The sequence below is a fragment of the Aptenodytes forsteri genome, unplaced genomic scaffold, assembly GCF_000699145.1.
Source record: "Aptenodytes forsteri isolate BGI_AS27 unplaced genomic scaffold, ASM69914v1 Scaffold483, whole genome shotgun sequence".
Taxonomy (NCBI): domain Eukaryota; kingdom Metazoa; phylum Chordata; class Aves; order Sphenisciformes; family Spheniscidae; genus Aptenodytes; species Aptenodytes forsteri.
Genome location: NW_008795316.1, coordinates 770,830 through 785,315, shown reverse-complemented (window position 1 = coordinate 785,315; position 14,486 = coordinate 770,830). Strand labels below are relative to the sequence as shown.

The 14,486-nt window shown below is 61.8% G+C and overlaps 1 protein-coding gene across 2 annotated transcripts in view; it reads left to right on the top strand.

Moving 5' to 3' along the window:
• Positions 1-2,389: 2,389 nt before the first annotated feature.
• TGM2 (transglutaminase 2) overlaps positions 2,390-14,486 on the top strand; it is a 22,845-nt gene continuing 10,748 nt past the window's right edge. Inside the window, exons 1-12 of one of the 2 annotated variants that reach the window (XM_019472151.1) lie at positions 2,390-2,565; positions 5,021-5,263; positions 6,550-6,668; positions 7,558-7,686; positions 8,310-8,490; positions 9,479-9,614; positions 9,743-9,846; positions 9,981-10,220; positions 10,398-10,670; positions 13,395-13,555; positions 13,832-13,968; positions 14,302-14,340. In XM_019472151.1, the coding sequence (XP_019327696.1) occupies positions 2,451-2,565; positions 5,021-5,263; positions 6,550-6,668; positions 7,558-7,686; positions 8,310-8,490; positions 9,479-9,614; positions 9,743-9,846; positions 9,981-10,220; positions 10,398-10,670; positions 13,395-13,555; positions 13,832-13,968; positions 14,302-14,340 (1,877 nt within the window). In that variant the 5' untranslated portion in view covers positions 2,390-2,450. Of the gene's footprint in view, positions 2,566-5,020; positions 5,264-6,549; positions 6,669-7,557; positions 7,687-8,309; positions 8,491-9,478; positions 9,615-9,742; positions 9,847-9,980; positions 10,221-10,397; positions 10,671-13,394; positions 13,556-13,831; positions 13,969-14,301; positions 14,473-14,486 lie in introns of those variants that run through there. The other variant, XM_019472150.1, reaches the window with a different exon arrangement.

The following is a 14,486-nucleotide window of genomic DNA, read 5'->3' as shown; positions in this document are numbered from 1 at the left end:
CCGTCCCGGAGCTCCCCCGCCGCCGTCCCGGCACCTGCGCGGGGGCGCCCGGGAGCGAAGCGCTCCCGCCGCCGGGGCTCGGCGGCACCTCCGGCCATTAGTTGCTCGCTCGCTTTCCCGCGGGCTGGCGCAAGCGCCGGCTCACCGAACTCCCGGCTAAAGCAAAGGGCAACAGGGAACGGGAAAGACTAAAACAGAGGATGGCGACGACAAGAAAAGTGTGGTTTCGTGCAGGGTCCACTCCCTTCCCTCCCTCCGCAGCTACAATGCTCTCCGCCAGCCAGAGTGACACCAGTATTTGCAGAATGAAGTTTGGTGCTATTTAAAGCTTTCAGTGCTCTTGGAGAAGGGTGTTGACAGCTGGACTAGGAACATGTGCCTACGTCCCGTTCTGGTTTAAGGAGGATTTCTGGAGGCTCGGTCAGAAGTAATGCTTCTGGCCTCCAGAAATCCCTCCACATGGGTGGCTTTTCAGAGCTTGTGTGAGGGGGCAAAGGCGCCCCCCGCCTCCCACAGAGCTGTCTCCAAAGTCCCAGGAAAGGGGACTGTGCAATACCAATGGGCGCACAGCCCTCTGGATGAGACAGCATCGCTCTGCCCCGGTGCCCAGCAGTGCCGCAGGCTCTCCCGGCTCACTGGGCTCCCAGCACCGCAGCAGCGATGGCAACCCGGGTCCCTGGGGAGGCAGTGCTGATACAGGCACTGCCAGCTCCCAGCATGAAGCTGAGCCGCTACACCTCAAGCAGCCCTTGCTCCTGCGCGGCAGTGCCTGGGACCCCACTGCTGTCTGCACGCCCTGGCAGCACCGCAGCCCCCTCCCCACCCATTCTTGGCACTGGTCACTTTGGGAAGAGACACCTGCGCTTTGAAAAATCTGCTTTTTGCTAAATCCACTGAGGACAATAACCCTGGGTGACTGGGACAAGGAGGAGCCCCGGTCCTGCTCTCATAACACACTTGTTTGCAACGAGTTTGGCTCAGTGTCAGCGAGGTTTGCACTCACACAGTTCGTGTGCTGTAGCACGGAGCCATGCTTCTGCTTACAAAGGGGGAGGCAGCAAGGGAAAGGTCCTTTCTGTGCTCTGTCCCTGCTCCAGGGTCCCAATGGACCAGCTGGAGGGACCTTGTCCTTATTTATAGACAGTCCCAGCTGTCCACAGCAGCTCTCACAGCGTGGTGGGGACCAGTGATGAGCCCAACTGCCTCCCTGGGATGTGCGCTGTGGGGTCCCCATGCCCGGAGAGCCAGGAGTGGGGTTTCCATTTAGCTCTGGGAACGGCGAGCTCAGTGTCAGCCGTTTCCATCTGGCACCGGCCCGGGGAGGGCTCAGTGACTGCCACTGCTAGCACTGGGAAGGGCACAGCCAGGAGAGCCATGGCACAGGGGTGGCAAGCCAAGCATTGTCTCTCCGAGCCGAGCATCGCCCCTCCGAGCCGCCCCAGTCCCTGGCTGGCGCTGAGCTCGCTGTGTGCTCTCCTGCACTAAACACTTTTGCTTATTCTGGCAACTAACCCATCTGACGGCAGAGCATTCAAGGGTCACTGGCCTCAAGTGATGATGAACGATATCGCATCGCTCCAACGCAGCGCCTGGGGCGGTGGGGACGTGGTCACCGGCTGTTCCAGCACGCAGCTCTGCCTGGGCTGGGAGGCAGAGCAGACCGCCTGAGGCTGGGGAATCAGACACCCTCTTTGTCACTGAATTTACAGTTGGTCTCTCCAGTTTGTCAGCAGTTGCGGAGCAGTAAAGCTGCCAGAGAGCTGTGCTCGGCCTGACTGATGCACAGAACCATCCCTGGTATTCTCTGGGCTCAGCGGCGCTTGTTTGGGGTGGGGGCGCACAGACAGGCCGACGGGCCCCACGCCTCCCAGAAAGTGGAGATGAGCGCTGGGCTTTGCTCCAGCGCTGGATGCTGTGAGCCGCAGACCTGGCACGGCTCTGGCAGCACATGGAGCCCGTCCTCCGTGGTGATACCATGGAGAGCAGCACCACAGCACAAGAAATATGGCACAGTTGGGTCGGGAGCGCAGCGCTTTGCTGAGAGCTTGGCTGCCGGCTGGCTGCAGGACCTCTGTCCCTGCCCCGGCGGGCTCACAGCATGCGATGCAAGCCCAGCCTGCAGAGCCCTCCAGGAGGGATGCTTAGAGCCCAGCACGGCCGCAGCACCCAGGGCTGCGCTGGGCACACCAGGGGAGGACAGGGCTGCTTGGGCAGAGAAGGCTGCCAAACCCCAGTGCCTAGATCCAAAAACCCAGGGCTCAGCCGGGGGATAATAGCAATCCCTTCCAGCCTGAACACGGGGACTGTGTGTGCGGGGCACGGCTGCGCCCTGGGGCCGGGAGCACGTGACAGAGGGGAGAGCTGTACACACTGCTGCCTTTGCAGATCTGGTGCTGGAGACATGGGACCTGCAGTGCGAGCGCAACGGCCGGGAGCACCGGACGGCAGAGATGGGCTGCCAGCAGCTGGTGGTGCGGCGGGGGCAGCCCTTCACCATCACCCTGCACTTCTCGGGCAGAGGCTACGAGGAGGGGGTGGACAAACTCGCCTTCAACGTTGAGACGGGTGAGTGCTGCCGTGCCCTGTGCCATGAGCAAGCGCCTGCTGCGGGGCGAGCTGCCCCCTGCCCCTGCCCGAGGGCTCACCCCATGCTCATGCAGGTGCTGCGCCAAGGCACCTGCCCCATCTGATGCAGTCCCACCCCCCCATCCCCTCCTGGTAGAGGCTGGTGCTGTGCACAGCTTTTATACCAAGATGGAGAGAAAAGGTAGAAACTCGGCTCCGTAATGAGAGCCGAAGGGAAGCGATAAAGAAATAAAATAAAAAGCCGCCGCCGCCTCCTCCTCCTCCTCCCTGTGGCCGAGCCAGACTCGGGGCCACGCCCGAGCTGCTAGCTCACCGGGAAGTGCCTTGGCTACAGCCAGGGAACCCGCCTGAATCTCTTGCCCTTCTAAGAAACATCAGCAAAAGTGAATCCTTTTAGCCAGAGGGTTTCACAGTGCTTTTTCTGATGGTCTTTTTACCCAGCCACCCCTGCCCTTGTCGCTCAGACATCCCTGGAGCGGGGTTTGCTCAGGAAACACAAACGCCGGAGAAAGGAAAGGTTCCCATTGAGTCTCCCCAGCGCACAGCCCCGTTGCGTGTCCCACCCCGGGAGCGGTGCTGGAGCCGGTACACGGGAGTTGGGTGCAGCCTCTGACAGGTCCCTGTGGCTCCGTGCCAGGGGCTTCTCCTGCTGTTGCTGTAGCCCTGGCGAGAGCCCGCTGGGAGCAGCGGGGACAGGGACATTGCTCCTGTGGCCAGAGCTGGGTGCAGCCGCCACACAGGGGCTTGGCCCCTGCCAGCTCGGAGCAAAGGGAGAGGAAACTCTTTCTTGGGCAAGAGTTATTTTGGGGCTGCAGCGTCCTGCTGAGTCAACCAGGTCAGAATTCAAAGTTAAACTGCACCCGGGTTTCCTCACAGCATAAAACGCTCTTTTTCTTTTCCCCCCCTGAAAGCTCCGATCCTGCCATTGGGTGACAAACACAAACCCAGCACCCCCTAGATTCACTCTAAACTGGCAGCTCCCTCAGTCCCAAGGCAGCTGTGGTGGGGGTCTGCCTGCCCACCACTCAAACCTGCTGGGTTTTTACAAGGTTTTGCTGCATCCTGGGTGACCCCAGGCTGGTTTTGCAAGCGAGAAGCAGCCCCCCAGCACAGCCCCCTGGGGCGAAGGCACAGGCTGGCAGCGGCTGCAGCCGGGGTGAAGCACAGCCCTGGAGCTTGCAGAAAAATGGCAAAGGTGCTTCAGCTCTCACAAAGGACGCAGCCGCGTGGCCCCAACACGTCCCTCACCAGGGCCGGTGAGGTGCAGCCAGGGCAGGAGCCGCCAGACCTGCCCCCCCGGGACAGCGGGGCTGCTGAGGCCGCGTGCCACCTCCTGCAGGAAAGAGGGGAACAGCTCTGTGCAAAAATAGAGCCCGTATTTTTAAAGCAGCCATGTTTGAAGAGCCCTGCTCAGGCGCCTGGGGCCCCGGGGGGACGCCATGGGTTTTGCAGGCAGGGAGGAGGAGGAGGAGGCGGCGGCGGCAGGCTCCTGTGGCTGCCCATCCCCACGGCAGCACCAGGCTGGCCCTTGCCAAAAGGACAGGGTTAGCTCAGCCCAGCCTCCCTGAAAGGACAGAGAGGAGAAACTGTGTCACTCTTATGAGTTCATGAGTATTTTTGGTGACTCGCCTGGCATCCTGCCCACGCTGCGGGTGAAGGCTGGCAGGCTGTGGTCCCGGCAGGGGGAGCTGACCACAGCGGCACTGCTGCCCCAGCTGCCGGCCAGCCCTGCGTGGGCACCGGCATCACCATGGAGCCGCGCTCAGCCAGGGCTGGGCGTCACCGCTCCCCGGAGGAGCGGTGTTTGGAGCTGGCTCGGCGCAGGTGGCTTGGATGCAGCCTCTGCTCAGGGGGGCTGGCAGGGATCACACTGTCCTCGGCTCGAGTGCTGCGGCCACTGATGTAATCACTAATCGTGGGATGTTTGCAGCAACGCCTGAGGCTGCACACCCATAGCAGGGCTCTCACTGAGAGCACCCTGGTGATGGGGGCTCCAGCGTTGGCAGCCGTGCTCTGCCGGGGCCCCCACACTGCAGCAGGACTTGGCGGCTCCGCTCCGAGTGGAGGCAGGAGGTGCTCCTGGGCTGGGGAGGAGACGTGACCCTGGGGTGGGCACCGGGGTAAGCACCCCCTCCACTCTCCTGGCCCTGGGGCACCCGTGGGGTGAGTCCTTCCGTCCTGCCCCTTCCCAAAGAGCAAGGGACGTGGCCGAGCTTCCCACAGCTGGGCTGCTCTATGCCCCCGATACCCGACAAACCAAACAGCAAACGGCCCTGGGTTGCGAGAGCCAAAGTCCGGGCAGCCGCCACAGGGCGGAGGGCACGGGAGCACCGCGGGGTACTTGTGGGGCAGGTCCCTTTGGCATAGCCCCTGCGGCATGGGGCTCCCAGGGCCCCCGGAGCACTGGGAGAGCTGACGTGCTCCTTCTTGGCAGGGCCCTGCCCCATCGAGACATCAGGAACCAGGTCCCACTTCGCTGTGACCGACTTCCCGGAGGAGTCGGGCTGGAGCGCCGTGGTCCAGCAGCAGGACGGGGGCTCCCTCTCCATCTCGCTCTGCTCCCCCACCAACGCCCGCGTCGGCCGCTACAGCCTGACACTGGAGACCTCCACCGGCTACCAGGGCACCAGCTGCCACATTGGGGACTTCATTCTGCTCTTTAACGCCTGGCACCCAGGTGAGACTTTCACCTTCCCGAGACTGGGGGTTCCCGGGTAAGGGGAGCACAAGCTGCCCCTCAGCTCTGCCGGACCAGCACATCCCCACGGGTCTCACCCCACTGCAGGCCCTGAGCGCCCCAAGCCCTGCCCAGGGCTGAGCTCGGGTCTAATCAGAAATCCCCACTTTGCTTCCACCTCCGCATGGTCCCCGCAGCAGGTCGGGGCCATGAGCACCATCCCCCACCCCAGAACACACACAGCCCCTTTGCCAGCACCCCAAACACCCCGTCCGGACTGCCCCCACCATGCAACGCCCCGCAGGAGCTCACCTCTGCAGCATTGGTGTGAAGCCCTGGGCAGCCCCCGGCAGCAGCTCCTGGTCAGGTGGCAGGCAGAGGAAAAGCCCCTAATTGGCTCTAATTAATTGCCCCCACCTGCCCCCGGGCACCCTGCTGCGGGCTCAGGGACGAGCCCTGGGTGCTCCCAGGGATGTCACTGTCCTGGTGAAATTCGGGCAGCCCAACACAGAAGGGAGGATCAGTGCTGCAGGGTTTAACGATGCTGGGCAAACAACGGGTGGGATTTTCATCTCTCCACATCCTTCCTCTGCTCCGAGGAGCAGCCCGGAGCTGCTCCTCTCCACCCAGCCAGACCTGGGCTGAAACGGCCAATTTCCTGAATCCTGAACCTTGGCGCTGGCTCTGCCGAGGTAAGGGGCTTTAGGAAGCTTCGCTTGCCGAAAACGGCCAATTTCCTGAATCCCGAACCTTGGCGCTGGCTCCGCCGAGGTAAGGGGCTTTAGGAAGCTTCGCTTGCGCAGGGCTGTGCCGAGCACTGGCACTGGGGATGTATGTGTTGGGTTTTTTTCTGAAAACATTTCCAGTAAATAGTGATTTTTCCAGCAGTAACTGCTGTGTGAGCAAAATGGCTTCAGCTGTGACCTCAGCCAGTGCTCCTGGTTCCCACTGCTCGCTTCTCCCACCAGGGAGGTTTCCCCTCCTGGGAAAAGACCCGACTCCATAAAACAAAAGGGAGGAAAGAAAGAGAGAAACAAGAAAGAATGGAAAAGAAAACCACAAGCCCACTGAAATTTTCCCATCAGCTCAAATCAAACTGGGTTGAAATTCTCCAGCAGCTTTTTCAGATGGGAGCAGTTCCAGCCCTTGTTGCCTCATTTCCCACCATACCCATCCCCGGTCACTGCCCGGCATGTCCCCAGGGAGAAGGGGGAGCCCTGAGCAGGGCTGAGGGGTGCGGAGCAGAGCCCTGTCCCCATCCCCATCTCTTGCTCTCTCCCCCCCAGAGGACACAGTCTTCCTCCGAGACGAGGATGAGCGCTGCGAGTACGTGCTGTCCCAGCAGGGGCTCATCTACCAGGGCACCCGCGACTACATCACCTCCACCCCCTGGAACTTTGGCCAGGTGAGCGGGGCACGGCCTCCCGGGACCCCTGGCTGAGCCCAGCCCAGCCCGCGCAGCCCTGGTGGTGCAGGTTGCGGGGGTTGGTGCCACGTGTGTCCCCCAAAACGTGCACCCCATATGCAGCCAGCATCTCGGGGAGGATCCAGCCCCGCCACGCAGCTGTGGGACGAACAAACTAAGATCTCATTTCCGAGAGGGAAACATGCTGACTTCGAAGTGTGGCAGAGTGAGGGGAGCGTTCCTGCATGGCTCCTGGGGGCCCCGGGGCCACACACTCCTAATCGGGGCGGCCACGCTGCGTTGGGAGCCGGCACCTGATAATGCGCTCCCTGGCGCCATGCTGGCCATGCCGATAAGGCAGCACCCATGCCCTGAGCTGCAGCCCCCTGCGGCCACGCTGGGCCCCCGGCGCTGGGGGAGCCCGGCCACCCTCCCCGAGCTCTGGGCTGTCCCGGAGAAGCCATGGGGCTGGTGGGAGCGGGGCTGCCCGTGGCCCCTGCAGGATCCACGCCTCAATTCGGGGAAGGGCTGTGACTCACCCGGTGATGGGAAATAGGTGGTTTTCCCTGGAGGTCAGGTCTGTGCCTGACCCCTGTGCAGCAGCAGCTGCAGGAAGCAGGATCCGGCCCTGGCGTGAGGGCGGGAGCTCTCCCTTGGGCTTCGCAGGCTGAGCCTCCGCCAGCCGCAGCGCCAGCCCCTCATCACGGTAGCACCAATGGGGGTTGTCACTCAGCGGGCGCTGGCTCGGAGAGGGGGGCCCGTGACCCCCGTGCGCCCAGCAGCTCTGCTTGCAGGGGCGTCGTGGTGAGCCAGGGAGGAAGGATGGAGGCGGGAGAGCTCCCGTGCACTGTGGGGACCTCACACACCTTTTCTCCCCCCTCTGCACCAGTTCGAGGACGACATCTTGTCCATCTGCCTCAAGCTGCTGGACACAAACCCCAAATTCCTGAGGGACCAGAACCGGGATTGCTCCCGCCGCAACGACCCCGTGTACATTGGCAGGGTGGTGAGCGCCATGGTGAGTCCCGTGAGGCTCTGGCCGCCAGCTCACCCGGCAGGGTGTCCCCAGGCTCCCCAGCACCTCATGTCCCCTGGGGTGCAAACGCTCCCCTGCTGTCCCCCCAGCTACAGCTTGCAACTACAGCTGTGACAGAAAGGTGCCATTTGCCATTCCCCCCACCCCATTACGCCAGTGTCCTCCCCCAAGGTGTTTCGCATCCCTTTACAACCTTTCCTGCTATTGCTCTTATATCACATATATAAAAGATCCTTTTAAGAGGAGAGAAATAGCAGAAGTGGGGATGCACCATCCCAGGAGCAGCCTTTGCTCCTCGCTGGCTGCTGCAGGTGATAATCATACCCAAACTCCCAGGCGGGAGGATGTGTTTCTGAAATCCATCCCCAGTTAGCTCATCCCAATTATGGCCTCTCCATCCACCCGCTCTCCCACCTGTGCATCCCGGCACGCTCTTGCACCGCGGCCGCCTGCATCCCAGCAAGCTCTTGCATGGCTCCAGGATGGCTAATGGAGGTGACGGCACGTGTGAGCTGGGGAAAGGCACTTTCCCTCCCTCACCAACCTGCTCCTGCCCCTCCGTGCCCGGCCGTCCATCCATCGCAGCCCCTCTTGTCATGCCGCAGGTAAATTGTAACGACGAGGACTGGGGGGTGCTGGCAGGGCGGTGGGACAACCATTACGAAGATGGGATGAGCCCAATGGCCTGGATCGGGAGTGTGGATATTCTCAAGAGGTGGAAGAAGTTTGGGTGCCAGCCAGTCAAGTACGGCCAGTGCTGGGTCTTCGCTGCTGTGGCGTGTACCGGTGAGAGCAGATGTCTCCCATTTCCCCTTCCCCACAGGATGGGGTCACCCGTGTCCCCCCATCTCCCACCCCGGCCCCCTGCCCTCCACCCGCTCCCTGTGCTGCAGCAGGAGGGAACCGCTGGGACTGATTACAATCAGCCTGCGATGATGGCTTAGCAATTAAGCTCTCTGTTATTCTAAATTGTCAGGAAATGGAGGGAAAAAATGATAGAAAAGGGCTTTTCAATTAGCACTGCTTCCCCGGCCAGGCAGAGAGGGAGGGGCTGGATGCACGGCCCAGGAGAAGGAAAGTGGCTTTAAGGTCAAGTTTGCAATAAAGCCATGAATCCACTGAGATCAAAATAATTTCACTGCCGCTGGGGCAGTCGGGCTGGGGCAAAAGGGAGGAAAAATTCCAGGCTCACTTCTGTTGAGAAGTGCACACACGCACTTGCATGCTCGCAGTTTCATCCTGAGGAAAATGCTGCGCTTGCAGGGTTGAATGAGTGCACGTGTGCATTTATGTATCACAGATATACGAGATCCTTTTTAGAGGAGAGAAATAGCAGAAAACTATTTGGATTTTCCATGACTCACAGAAGTTTATAGCCTTCCTTTGAAGCGTTAAAACTACCTCCCTGTTCCCCAGGGAGCTCCGCTCACAGTAAAAGGCAGCTATGAGATCAAATAAGAGGTTGCAGCGTGCTGCTGCCTGTGCACTCCCTCAAAAGCAGTCGCAGCCACTTTTGTGCCTTTTTTGTACTGTAATATCAAAACCTGGCAGACTGTCAGTGCCGTGTGCCACCCGACTTGCCCGCAGCACGCCGAGTCCCACGGCAACTGTAGGAACCAGCTCGTCCAGGCACCCCTTTGAGGGGGAAAGGGAAGGGCAGGAGCAGTGCAAACCTGGGGCTGTGCAAACCTGGGGCTGCCCGAGACAGGAGCCGTGCAAACCCAGGACCCCCCCGTGCCGGGACGCTGTCTCACCCTGCCCTGCCTCCCTGCAGTCATGCGGTGCCTGGGGATCCCCAGCCGGGTGGTGACCAACTACAACTCAGCCCATGACACCAATGGCAACCTGGTCATCGACCGCTACCTCAACGAGACGGGGCAGGAGGACCGGCGCTCCAGGGACATGATCTGGTGAGCGGCACGGTGGGACCCCAGCCTGCCCACCCCCGGGGCAGCGTTTGCCCCTTCCCTCGCCCTTCCCCGGAGCTCGGCAGGCACTGGGGGAGGCTGAGGCCCCTACGTCTTGGCTTCCCTTGCAGGAACTTCCACTGCTGGGTGGAGTCCTGGATGGCCCGTCCAGACCTGGCATCTGGCTACGATGGGTGGCAGGCACTGGACCCAACGCCCCAGGAGAAGAGCGAAGGTACGGCCTGCACAGCACAGGTGCTCTGTCCTGCTCCGTGCCCCCAGCATGGCAGAGTCTCCCTCCGCCACGACCACGTCTTGCTGCTGCGGTGGCTGAACCCCGGGCGGTGACGGCGCCTCCGCTCCCTGCAGGGGTTTTCTGCTGTGGGCCGGCCCCTGTCAGAGCCATCAAGGAGGGTGACCTGCAGCTGAAGTATGACATCCCCTTCATCTTCGCGGAGGTGAACGCCGACGTGGTGTACTGGGTAGTGCAGCACGACGGGTCGCAGAAGAAGAGCACCCACTCCTCGGTCGTGGGGAAGAACATCAGCACCAAGAGTGTGGGCAGGGACAGCAGGGAAGACATCACCCACACCTACAAGTACCCGGAGGGTACGGGGCGGCAGCAGGGGCAGAGATGCCCGGGGGTGGCTGTTGGGAAACAGAGTGGGGAAACAATTAATTAATTGCAGCAGCTGCACCAGGAGGGTACCAGGGGTCACGGCAAAGCAGCCCAGACCATGCCCTGGTACCCCCCTGGGAACCACAGGGTTTTTTCATGCACCGCAGGGTCTGAAAAGGAGAGAGAAGTGTTTGCGAAGGCAGAGCACGAGAAGAGCTCTCTCAGGGAGGAGGATGAGGGGCTGCACCTCAAGATCAAGCTGTCGGAGGGCGCAAACAACGGCTGCGACTTCAACATCATGGCCATCATCAACAACAACACAGACACAGACCGAGTCTGCAGGCTCATGCTGTGCGCTCGAACCGCCAGCTACAATGGCACCGTCGGGCCCCAGTGCGGCATGAAGGACCTGCTGAATGTCACCCTCGCGCCCCGGGCAGGTAAGAGACCTGCTGGCATGAGGAGAGGATGCTTCGGTGAGGGCTGGGGTCAGGTCAGCAATTTTCCTGTGTTCAGCTGCATCTCCGGGGTCTGCGGTGAGGCCACGGTGCCAGGGCCAGGGATGGGTCCCCCCAGCAGAGCACCACTGTGCTGGCCAGGGGCCAGGGCAGCCCTCGCAGCTGGCGGGAGGGAGCCACCGCTGCCGGGTCTGAGCTCCGCGCTGACAGCTTTCCAGAGAGGAAACCCTGGCCACAGCCACCCGCTCTGCACACACACAACAGCTGAGCTGCAATAAGAGCTGGGCACGTCCCGTCAGGGGGTCAGTGCGGGGAGCCAGGACCAGCGGGAAGGGCTGCAGGCTCGCACAGAGCCCCACAGCCCCGCTCAGGACCTGGGGGTCAGCACGAACCTCCCTGAAAACACTGTGTGAGCCAAGGGCTGGGTTTCACTTTCAGCCTTCCCCATCCTTGCTTCTCCAGCTTGGCACTGCCTGGCACTGCAGGGGTTGTTGTATCCCCTCTGGTTGTACCACCGCCGCCGGTTCATCAGGTCAGCACGCGCCGGGCTGGCGTGGGGCAGCAATCAGAGGTTTCTGTTTAATCCCATGGAATAATGGCAGCGTTAAAGCATGGCCTGGGGCTGGAGAGCAGGGAGAGCCAGCACCCAGAGCCGGTGCCGGGGTGTTTATCCATCTGGCAGTCCCACGCCATGTCACCACCGTTCACCAGCGACCGCCTCAGTGGGCAAAGCCCCAGGCTGGCAGGGGCTCGTGCGAGCTGCAGCTCTGTCACAAGGCTGCTTGGTGAGCGATGCCTCTTTCAGGGACTTCTTCCTTATTTGTCTACCACTGTGGATTTTTAATCTTTGATTGCTCAGGCAGGGGGCTGGAAAAGCATTTAAAGCGGGACCAAAGTTACCGCCATTGCATCCGTCATGCCAAGGGAGCAAGCTGTGCGCATCCCAAGGCTGTTGTCCCAGGGCGCTCCGTTGCACTCGTCTGCATCCCTTCTCTTGCTCTTCCATACACCTCTGCTTTGCAAGCCGGAGCTGGGCTAGGCTGGTCTCTCCGGCAGGGAGAGCTCTCCCACAGGCAGGGAGAGCAGGACCTGACCCTGGGTCAGCTCCGATAGCACGGTCCCAGGCTGGTCACGGCAGCGCTGAAGCTCTTGGTGGCTCCTCCTTGGGCAGGTGTGACATCTCACAGTGTTTTGCCACAGAGCTCTCCTGGCTCAGGCCTGCTGAACCTTCGTTTGCCTTTGTTACAAATTAGCATTACCGCCTCGTAATTAAACAAGAGTTTTGATTTATGTCAGTTTTCCACAGACCCTTCAGGGCTTGGAAACATAATACATCTGCTGTCCTGGAACAGCCTAATTTTTAATCTATGCCAAGATCTGCTCTCCCGATGGGGTCCGTAACAAATGCAGCACTCAGCTCTCTGCTATTTGTTGGGCTCCATCAAGGGAATAATGAAAGGGCCTGCTCTCGCCACCGCAAAGGGAAGCGGGATGCTGCCTTTGCTCATGCTGGCACCCCCTCCCCGCAACGTCAGCACCGGCAGGTACCAGCACCTGCAGAGCTGCTCTGGAGTCTTCTGCGGGGCCAGACGGGGACAGCGGGGGCTGCGCGTTGCCCAGCCCGCTGGAGGAGCCCTGCTGGCCTTTAGGGTCTTTAATATTCCCGTCCACAAGTTAATGCAACATCATTTTCTCTGAAGCTTTAATTATGAGCTCCTGAAGCTTCTCCCCCCAGCTCCTGCCTGGGAACATAGACCCCAGGACTCCCCAGACCGCAGCCTTTAGGGAACCCCTGCACTCTGTGCCGGCGCAGGGAGCCCAGCTGGAGTGGTGCCGGGCCTGTCCCTCTCCCCACAGCCGATGCTGCAGCGCTTCTTGTCCTGCCCCGGGAACGCTGGGCTTCGCTTCCAGCAGTCACGGCCTCTCCAGGATCCTTCCCCAAGACAAGCTCTGCAGCTGGCTGCCTTCAGTTCCTTTCCCTGCTCAGCACAAGACAGCCCAGTCCCTGAAGGGCTTTGGGATAAACAACGCTCAGAGCTGAGCGAGGGCAGCTGCTGGGGAGCCGGGCTGCCTCCCGCTGCCAGCACTGGCTGCAAAGGGCTGGCGAAGCCCCTCTGGGGCCCCAGTGCAGGCGCATGCCCAGGGTCCTGCCCTGGCACATGGCTCCTTCCCCTCCCCACGCCCTGAACATCACTTCTGGTGCCTGGTTTCGGAGCCCTGGCCAGGCTGTGAGGTCCCTCCCTGCTGCCCCAAGCCAGGCGCTTGCAGCCCTGCTTCCCTGTGTGGGTGGGAGCGGCACCAGCACCCAGCACCCCGGCAGCACCCCAAGGACCCAGCTAGGCACAGGGTGACCGGCTGCAGGTGTCTGCAGCTCATTTAGGAAGTGCCAGCGACCTGGGGGTTGATGACAGCTACATATAACCTGTTTTCTTTGGGAAGTGATTAGGATTGACACACCCCAGCGCAGGCTTGTTTGTGGGCTCATGGTGCCATGCCCACCCCATGGTGCCCCTTCCCCACAGGAGTACCCCCAGTGCTGCAGGGACCCCAGCTCCCCCAAGACTTTCCCATCCTTGCAAGGTACCTGGAGAAAGAAGCTCCTGGGGAGCTCAGATCGTCCCAGCAGCAGCTGGGTGCCGGCGCAGGGCCGTGGGCGCTGGGTTGGGGAGGGGGCGAGCCCTGACCCCGCTCTGCTTCCCCTTCCAGAGAAGAGCGTGCCCCTGTGTGTCCTGTACGAGAAGTATGGGGAGAGCCTGACCCAGGACAACCTCATCAAGGTGGTGGCTCTCCTGACCGAGTACCAGACCGGCGACGTCGTCGTGGCCATCAGGGATGTCTACATCCAGAATCCAGAGATCAAGATCAGGGTAAAGGCTCAGCGCCCTGTCCCAGGCGGGTTTAGGGGGGATATTTCCCATTGGCAGGGGGTTGCTGCAATCACCCTGAGGGGTTGGTCCCAGTGACCCAAGCCCTGGGGCTGGGGCAACCCCACCATGGTGGAGCTTGGGCAGCAGGACCTGCATCGCTGAGTAGGGCTGCATCCCCGAGGACCTGCATCCCCAGCCCTGCCAGGCTCAGGGCAGGGGGAGCACCGTGGCCCCCAGGCAGGGCAGTGCTGGGGGTCCAACCCTGCCTGCTTGCAGATTTTAGGGGAGCCGATGCAGAAGCGGAAGCTGGTGGCAGAGATCAGCCTGGTGAACCCCCTCGCAGTCCCCCTGAACAACTGCATGTTCGTGGTGGAGGGCGCCGGCCTCACCGATGGGCAGCGGATCAAGGAGCTGTAAGAGCTTTTCCTCCCTTCACCCAGCCGGGCCGCTGGGAATGGGGCAGGGGTGGATTTTTGTGCCCGGAGCCTCCCAGGGAGGGTGGCCCTGGGTCCCGGCTCTGCTATGGGCACAGCGGGAGCTGGGGCTACGCTGGTCCCTGCAGGGTGCAGGGGCTCAGAGCATCTCTGCCCCACGCCTCGCTGGGGAGGGGAGTTCGGCCACGCCACGGGGGGGTCCCTGCTTCCCAAGGGTCCCAGCACCATTCTGCGGCACCGCGGGCAGGGGGAGAGTGAGGGGTCACCAGGAGGGAGAGGGGCCGCCCTGCTGACCCCCCTGCCCTCCCCCAGAGAGGAGCCCGTGGAGCCACAGGCAGAGGCCAAGTTCAGGCTGGATTTCGTGCCGCACCAGGCGGGGCTGCGCAAGCTGATGGTGGACTTCGAGAGCAACAAGCTGACTGGGGTGAAGGGCTACCGCAACGTCATCATCGCGCCCCAGCCTAAGTGAGCAGCCACCACAGCCCCCCCCCCCCCCA